We start from the raw sequence: 9,161 nt of genomic DNA, 5'->3' as shown, positions 1-9,161 counted from the left end.
ATCCCCCTACATCGCCCCTTACCCACTCTACATCGCCCCTTTATCCACCCTTTATCGCTCCTTTACCCACTCCACATCGCTCCTCTATCCACCTTACATCGCCCCTTTATCCACTCCACATCGCTCCTTTACCCACTCTACATCGCCCCTTTATCCACTCTACATCGCTCCCTTATCCACTCTACATCGCCCCTTACTCCACTCTACATCGCCCCTTACTCCACTCTACATCGCCCCTTTATCCACCCTACATACCTCCCTAATCCACCCTACATCGCCAATTTACCCACTCTACATCGCCCCTTAATCCACTCTACATCGCTCCTTTAACCACCCTTCATCACCCCTTTACCCACCCTACATCGCCCCTTTATCCACTCTACATCGCCCCTTACCCACTCTACATCGCCCCTTTATCCACTCTACATCGCCCCTTTACCCACTCCACATCGCTCCCTAACCCACTCCACATCGCTCCCTAACCCACTCTACATCGCTCCTCTATCCACTCTACATCGCTCCTTTACCCACTCTACATCGCTCCTTAACCCACTCCACATCGCTCCCTTATCCACTCTCCATCGCTCCCTAACTCACCTTACATCGCCCCTTAATCCACCCTACATCGCTCCTTTATCCACTCTACATCGCCCCTTACTCCACTCCACATCGCTCCCTAACCCACTCTACATCGCTCCCTAACCCACTCTTCATCGCCCCTTAACCCACTCTACATCTTTCCTTATCCACTCCACATCGCCCCTTTATCCACTCTACATCGCCCCTTTATCCACTCTACATCGCTCCCTAACCCACTCTACATCGCTCGAATCACCTCGCCATAATACCGCTATGACCTCCATAAACCATCCTCAAAACTTGTGCCTTGTCACCCTTCACTTCCCTTCTTCCACCTCTTGCCACTGCCATGTCCCATCATGTTCACCCTATCTCCAAATCTCTCGAATTAGCTCGTCTTATTAACGCTATGACCTCTATAAACCATTATAAGAATTTGCTGATACTGACCATTCTCTCACTGACGATGCTACTAAAAGAGCCTTGGATGGCATTGAGTCCAAGCTTGTTAGCCTTGGTCACCTTGCTGGTCAACTTGGCGGATTTGTTGGTGAGAGTGAGAGTGTTAAGAAAGCCGTTAAGAATGCTTTAGATATCCTTACTGAACGGCAAAAAAAGTGTAAAAACTTTCAAAATGATATTCATAATAATCTTGATTGTCAAGATCCTTCGAATTGTCAGAGCATCAAGGAGAAGATAGAGAAACTTGAGAACTTTAAAAAAGCAAATGAAAGCAACACAAATTATCCACATGATTTGCTTAATAACCTATGCACTGGCCTCGAAACCTTCCTCGGCTTCAACTCTGACTCCAAAGGCTACGATGGCGGTGGGATTGTGTACTCTGACCTGGATAGGCTGTGTGACGGGGTGATGGGATTTTTGAGTGGCGTTCTCAGTAACATCAAAGAGCATTTAGGGCAGCATAAAGATACTTTAAATAATGCAATTAACATTCTTAACACCAATAAACACGCCGGTAAAAAAGGTTTTAATGCTGCGATTGGAAGTGTGGTCGAAGGGGTGCGGGGGTATAATGAGAGGGTGAAGAGGTCAAATGAAAATGTCAAAACTATTACAAGTAAGCTACTCAAATACGTCACACATGGCGGTAATTTTAATAGAGATTTCAATGGCATTCGCGTAGACGATGTTGCTGGATCCCCGGAAGTTAAGGATGCCCAGGTCACTAAGGTTGAGAAGTTAGTTAAGGAATGCAGACAAAATGCCAGAGAATTCGGCAAAAATATTAGAAGGGCACACGAAGATGTTGCCGATTTGAATCCTCAATTACGTCAAAATATTGAGCGTGTAAAAATTAATATTGCCCATGAAAGTAAGAAACTCGAAGATATCCACGCAAAGCAGCAGAGAGGTTTGGAGGCCACGGAGAAAATTATTAAGGAGACTCTTCACGGACTTAATTGCAATGTGAATGAAAAAATTAAGATAGATGTGGAGAAACTTGTCGCCGACTTGAAGGAGAAAATTTCGGTTATTGTGAAGAATCTCGACAGCATCAATGAAAAACTTAAGCAATGCATTAATGGTCTTACGGATTGGATAACGAAGGCAGACATGGTTGTAGAAGAATCTTACAAACTGGTTCAGGAAATATTAAATGCGCTTAAGGATGACAATTCGGATACTAATCCGTATAAAATAAAAGATGTTGCCGATAAGCTGAAGGTTGAGGCCGGTGTGCTGCACGGACAATTCGAAGCTGCTAAATCTGAATACGATAAGGTTTTTACGCTCATTAAAGGGAAGGATGGAGATGGTGAAGATAAAGACTGCGTTATGAAGAAGCTTAATGAGGTTCAAAGCAAAGTAAAGGAGCCACAACAGTTGGAGAAGTGGAAGGAAGGCGACTGGAATCTGTCACTTCAGATTGAAAAGCTCATGAGCAAAATTAAGCAGAACGTTGAAGGATATGTTGGAGAATTAGTGGATTCTTTGAAAGTAGCGGCGACAGCAGCTGTGGCAATGGATGGTCAAACTCCGGGTCTTAATGCTTTGGGTGGTACTGCGCTGGGGAAGATAAGACATGTGGGAGGATTGCTAGAGACTGCCAATGAGAAGCATGGGGATCCCACTCTTGGTAAGAATTTGGAGAGGTTCTTTACGAATATCCAAGCAGCTGTGAGCACGTGGGAGGGCGAGAATCCTCCGGCATCTAAAATATATATCCAGACGCTCCAAGCAGTCAAGGAAGCTCTCAGCAATAAGACCGCAGCCGTTAATTCAGAATTTGTCGAGCTCCTCATAGGTGCCGCCATCACAGGTGAGGCAAATCTTCAGACGGAAATTGATGAGATTGTTATTCAACATCTTCAGCCCCTCAACGATGAAGTAGAGAAGTTTGCCACGTTTGCCGAGGAATCTAAACAGGGCGTTATAGATTATGCTCAAAATCTAACCAAACACCTTCGTGCGCTATCTGATGATATTATGAAAGCGCTAACGACGGATGACGAAAAGGAAGTGAACGACAGGCTCAGAGGCAGACTGAACGACCTAAAACAGAAGATATCGAAAGACAAGCCTAATATAACCGACAGCCTTCAAGCTCTACAGGGTAGACTAGACACACTTCACAGCGACGTGAAGGCCGAGCCCATCACTAAACTCAGATACCTCCTGAATACATACGCCGACCACGTGCGTGACAAATACGTGAAGCAGACTCAAGAGCAGGTCAATCAACAAGTGAAACGTGCAGTGTACACGATCACGCAGCAAGCTCGTAAGCAGTACGTCTCTTTCGTCAGCGACATGTTGACACTCTTCTCCACAAAGGTCGCCGAGGAGCTTACTGGGCTGCCACAGGAGATGGATCACGATCTGGTCATCGGCCTCCACGGATTCATGCACAGGTTTGAATACACTTTTAATCCAAATTTTAGCGGTTATGCCGCCAATCCACCGGAGACTCTCCACGATTTGTCGTCGAAGTTCAGCCATAGTATCAACTATTTCGTCCAAGAACTGAAAACACAGAACAATTTAGACGCAGACGTTGCACGTCTCTCGTCGCCATTTTCTGCTGTATCCAGATTATTCAATGACCTTAACACATCTCACCACTTCGATCACACATTCAGCCAGAACATCAGTGACCTCGTTAGCAAACTGGAGCATTGCGCACCTAAACAGTTCGGCGATCTGTCCAATGCGATGCTAGATGTGCTCAAGTCCGGTCTCCACGGTCTGGCAGGGGAGCTGTCCAAGGCATACGTCTCCGTCTACGACGGCGCCAGCAATATCAACTGGGAGCAGGAGAATAACCCGGAGACTACATACTGCGCCAAAATATTTTTGACCGCTTTTTCCACAATTTACGATGCTGTGCATGACTTGAGGATAAATTGCAACAGTCTGAAGGGTCACCAAATTCACTCGACCTCTGATCTTGGCAGGTTGTTCCTACGGCACGGCTTCAGAGTATCAGAGAGCGACAAACAGCACTGGGAGCTACAGAACAAGGACGTCATAAACGGCGAATACGTCGCCAACAGACTTAGCTTTAGGGTCACCGGTGCGAAAGACAACGATCATCTTAAGCAGTGTGAGTCGAATGAACGCAAGTCTAACGTCCTCTTTAATCTTTTTGACATTCTCAAATGCATTCTTTATCACATAGACAAGTACAACGAAGCGTGTCACATCGCTATACTCCCCAAACCTAGAACGCCATGTACCGTATTCGAGATGCTGGTGTGGCTTTCAGGGCTCACTTACACTTCCGCGTACCAGGCGCTGCTATCAGACGGGTTCACCAACGTGCTTGATAATCCGGATACGCCGCTTGCTGGCGACGGAGAGATAACCGTATTTGACATTGAGAAGTCGTACCTGGAGGCGCACCCGCAGAAGATCACGTATAAGAACATATGCAAGGTACTGGACTACCTTTGTTCGAAATCGTACGATTTGCTCACTACCGTTGTTGGCCACGGCGACGCGGCGACATTCTACGCTTGCGACTATTCGAATAACACGCTGAATTTGTACTACCCGAGCTCCGGCGAAGATTGTTTGCAGATGTTGCTTGACTTCCTGCGCAGAATTTTGCAGCCGCTCAGATTTTTGTTTGAACGATGCAGTGTCGCAGACAAGAACTACGGATGGGCCGACTGTCACTACGGCAGGGACGTACCTACAACCAAATCGCACTGCAACATCAAGCCAACGGACGAAGCAGCGTGCCTACCAAACTGTCAACCAAACTGCAAACCAAATTGTCAACCAACATCGCCATTGATGAACTACCTAAGTGACTCTCTACTCGGCTACCTGCCACACAGATTGGAGTCTGTTGGATGCAAATCTAAATGCTCCACTTGCCCCTCCACTTCTAGGCTGGGAATGCCGTGCGTCACACCGCTGGGTTTCAGAGCGTTTTCTGGGTCGACGAAAACAGGCCGTCAGCTAGGTGAGATGATTCGAGAATTCTTAGGTAGTGGCGTGGTTTCATCATTGTTCGGCTTGTCACCGACTCCGCCGAAGACGCTGCCGGAGCATTTCGGTTTCGGGTTAAGCTTGGTTAATAAGTGGGTCAATGTTAAATCTTATCTAAATAATGTAGGTATAAAACCAGTATCACAAACTAAGATTGAAGCATCTATTCAGAAACTCTCCATTAAGCTCTACACCGACACGGGTAATCTTACCAATGCACTTCGTGACGCTTATGGCAACAGTCAGCATGAGCACCGCCATCTGAATCATCTCGAAGTCTATGCCGATGTATCTAGCCTATGCATGACTAGAAGTTGCGAGGACAGTTATATGCGCTGCGCTCCATACCTATCCACACTGTGTTCGGACACGTATCAATATCTTGCTCATAAGAACTTTGCCACGTACCTTACATGGGCTGTCTACCTGCCGTGGGATTTCTGGACTCAACTGAACAATTTGTGTAACGCATTCAAGAACATTTTCTGCCAAGACTGGGGCTGTCATACGTGTCTGCGTGCTGATAAATGTAAGCGTGGACAGCATGGGCTCGTCGAGCAGAAAGAAGGTGAGCCTGCAAAGCCTCATTGCAAGTGTCCATCGATGGTTCAGTGCAAGGGTGTATCCGCAACACTGTACCAGTTCGGTTTCTGTTTTGGTAACGCGGCGACATTAAATAATGAGACATCGGCTAAGAAGTGTTCTGATTTCTGCTCTCAGCTGGACAGGGTGTTGAAATCGGAATATTTCAAAAAGCTATTCACGGAATGTGACAACTTCATTTGGACCATCAGAGAACCCTTCACTTACCTCGTCCTCGCACTCTGGTCACTATCCCTCTTCTACCTCATTTGCGTAATGGTCGGCAGACTGGATGTGCTCCACATACGCTCACACCTGAGGATACCGTCATCGCACAAGATAACGGCGCAGTCATTGTTGACTACAGCGCAAGTCGGAAGGCTTGCCAAGATATCGTATCTACAACCGTAATTGTATTCACATCTGTAACTCACATCAACTCACCTAACATATCACCTACTCACCTAAAAACCAAACGTAGTCTAATGTCTCGAATTACTCTAGCGGCAACCTGTGAACTAGATAGCGTTAAAATAAAGTGATGACTGAACGACGAAGCAAAGTGCTAAGCTAGCAACCAGGCAAAGTGCTAAGCTAGCACACAGGCTAAGTGCTAAGCTGGCACCCAGGCAAAGTGGTAAGCTAGCAACCAGACAACGTGGTAAGCTAGCACTCAGGCAAAGTGCTAAGCTAGCAACCAGGCAACGTGGTAAGCTAGCAACCAGGCAAAGTGCTAAACTAGCAACCAGGCAACGTGTTGACCTAGCACCCGGGCAAAGTGCTAAGCTAGCATCCAGGCAAAGTGCTAAGATGGCACCCAGGCTAAGTGCTAACCTAGCACACAGGCAAAGTGCTAAGCAAGCAACCAGGCAACGTGCTAAGCTGGCACGTAAGCAACGTGGTAAGCTAGCAAGCAGGCAACGTGCTAAGCTGGCACCCAGGCAAAGTGCTAAGCTGGCAACCAGGCAACGTGCTAAGCTGGCACGTAAGCAACGTGGTAAGCTGGCACCCAGGCAAAGTGTTAACCTAGTACCCAGGCGAAGTGCTAAGCTAGCAACCAGGCGAAGTGCTAAGCTAGCACACAGGCAACGTGGTAAGCTAGCACACAGGCAAAGTGGTAAGCTGGTAACCAGGCAAAGTGCTGAGCTAGCACTCAGGCAAAGTGTTAACCTAGCGTCCAGGCAATGTGCTAAGCTAGCACACAGGCTAAGTGATAAGCTAGCAACCAGGCAACGTGCTAAGCTAGCAACCAGGCAAGGTGGTAAGCAAGCACCCAAGCAAAGTGCTAAGCAAGCACCCAAGCAAAGTGCTAAGCAAGCACCCAAGCAAAGTGCTAAGCAAGCACCCAGGCAACGTGGTAAGCTAGCACACAGGCAAAGTGCTAAGCTAGCACGCAGGCTAAGTGGTAAGCTGGCACACAGGCTACGTGGTAACCTAGCACACAGGCAAAGTGCTAAGCTAGCAACCAGGCAAAGTGCTAAGCTAGCAACCAGGCAAAGTGCTAAGCTAGCAACCGGGCAAAGTGGTAAGCAAGCACCCAGGCAAAGTGCTAAGCTAGCACCCGGGCAAAGTGCTAAGCTAGCAACCAGGCAAAGTGTTGAGCTAGCACACAGGCAATGTGTTAACCTAGCAACCAGGCAACGTGTTGACCTAGCAACCAGGCTAAGTGCTAACCTAGCACCCAGGCAACGTGTTGACCTAGCAACCAGGCAAAGTGCTGACCTAGCAACCAGGCAAAGTGTAAAGCTGGCGGATGAACCGTGATTTGGTAGTTGTTGTAGCACGTTGATTGCCTGGTGCGTTGAGTTGTGCGTTGACTGTGAGAGGCGTTTGCGTTGCTCATTGAGTGAGTGTCACGTGAGGCTGGGTGATTGATCGCTAACGTAGGCGGTCGTGAGTGCCGCAGCGGGTGACCTAAGTCGTGTGTTGCGAGTCACTGGCAGGGTGGCGTAATCGGCGTTGGCCAGGTTATTTAGCATTTATAGGCATCGATGTAGTGATTGTTAATATCACATTTAGGCACGTAGAGAACACGCTCCTCCAGCATGGCGCCGATACCGCGGCTCGTAGCACGGTGCTGCTGCACTGTGGGAGTTGAGCGCACGGGGTTCGCTGCGATTTTGATGGCGTTGCGAATAGTGAATAATTTAGAGTGACAGTTGGTGCTGATGACATGCGTCGCGTCAGTTGCAGCTGTGGTATCCTGGGCAGCGTGGGTGTCGGTGGCCTGGGCTGGGGGGATACAGCGGTGAGGGTACGTGTTGCAGTTGGTGAGTGCTGCTTGAGTGATTGATATGTTCGCAGGCTGAGGAGACTGGGAGCGGCAGTGGTAGTGTTGCAGTTGGTGAGTGCTGCTTGAGTGATTGATATGTTCGCAGGCTGAGGAGACTGGGAGCGGCAGTGGTAGTGTTGCAGTTGGTGAGTGCGTTGCTAGGTGATTGATATGCGTGCAGGCTGAGGGGACTGGTAGCGGCAGTGGTAGTGTTGCAGGTGGTGAGTGCTTGCTAGGTGATTGATATTTATGCAGGTTGAGGGACTAGGAGGGGCAGTGGTAGTGTTGCAGTTGGTGAGTGAGTTGGTTATGTGATTGATATGTTCGCAGGTTGAGAGGACTGGGCGCGGCAGTGGTACGTGTTGCAGTTGGTGAGTGCGTTGCTAGGTGATTGATATGTTTGCAGGCTGAGGGGACTGGGCGCGGCAGTGGTACGTGTTGCAGTTGGTGAGTGCGTTGCTAGGTGAATGATATGCTTGCAGCTTGACGGGACTGGGAGCGGCAGTGGTACGTGTTGCAGTTGGTGAGTGCGTTGCTAGGTGATTGATATGTTTGCAGGTTGAGGGGAGTGGGAGCGGCAGTGGTACGTGTCGTAGTTGGTGAGTGCGTTGCTTGAGTGATTGATATGTTTGCAGGCAGAAGGGACTGGGAGCGGCAGTGGCAGTGTTGCAGTTGGTGAGTGCTTGCATAGGTGATTGACATGTTCGCAGGTTGAGGGGACTGGGAGCGGCAGTGTACGTGTTGCAGTTGGTGAGTGCGTTGCTTATGTGATTGATATGTCTGCAGGTTGAGGGGACTGGTAGCGGCAGTGGTAGTGTTGCAGTTGGTGAGCGCGTTGCTAGGTGATTGATATGTTCGCAGGTTGAGGGGACTGGGAGTGGCAGTTGTACGTGTTGCAGTTGGTGAGTGCTGCTTGAGTGATTGATATGTTTGCAGGCTGAGGGGACTGGGCGCGGCAGTGGTACGTGTTGCAGTTGGTGAGTGCGTTGCTAGGTGACTGATATGCTTGCAGCTTGAGGGGACTGGGAGCGGCAGTGGTACGTGTTGCAGTTGGTGAGTGCTGCTTGAGTGATTGATAAGTTAGTAGGTTGAGGGGACTGGGCGCGGCAGCGATGACATGGTTACCAAGTTAAGGTTACGGCAGCGATGACATGATCACGGCAGCGATGACATGGTCACGGCAGCGATGACATGGTTACTGGTTACGGCAGCGATGACATGGACACTAGTGGTGATTATAATCCACTCTACATCGCTCCTTAACCCA

At 48.8% G+C, this 9,161-nt stretch overlaps 1 protein-coding gene across 1 annotated transcript; it reads left to right on the top strand.

Moving 5' to 3' along the window:
- Positions 1 to 1,452: 1,452 nt before the first annotated feature.
- Positions 1,453 to 6,033, top strand: BBBOND_0000050 (hypothetical protein, conserved; the record flags this gene model as incomplete). Its single annotated transcript, XM_012914860.1, has 1 exon — positions 1,453 to 6,033. The coding sequence occupies one exon, from the start codon at positions 1,453 to 1,455 to the stop codon at positions 6,031 to 6,033; it is 4,581 nt and encodes a 1,526-aa protein (XP_012770314.1).
- Between the last annotated feature and the right edge of the window lie 3,128 nt (positions 6,034 to 9,161).

Source organism: Babesia bigemina, scaffold Bbigscaff_25089 (genome assembly GCF_000981445.1).
Source record: "Babesia bigemina genome assembly Bbig001, scaffold Bbigscaff_25089".
Taxonomy (NCBI): domain Eukaryota; phylum Apicomplexa; class Aconoidasida; order Piroplasmida; family Babesiidae; genus Babesia; species Babesia bigemina.
The sequence above is the reverse complement of the archived record's forward strand: the minus strand, read 5'-3'. Positions and strand labels throughout refer to the sequence as shown.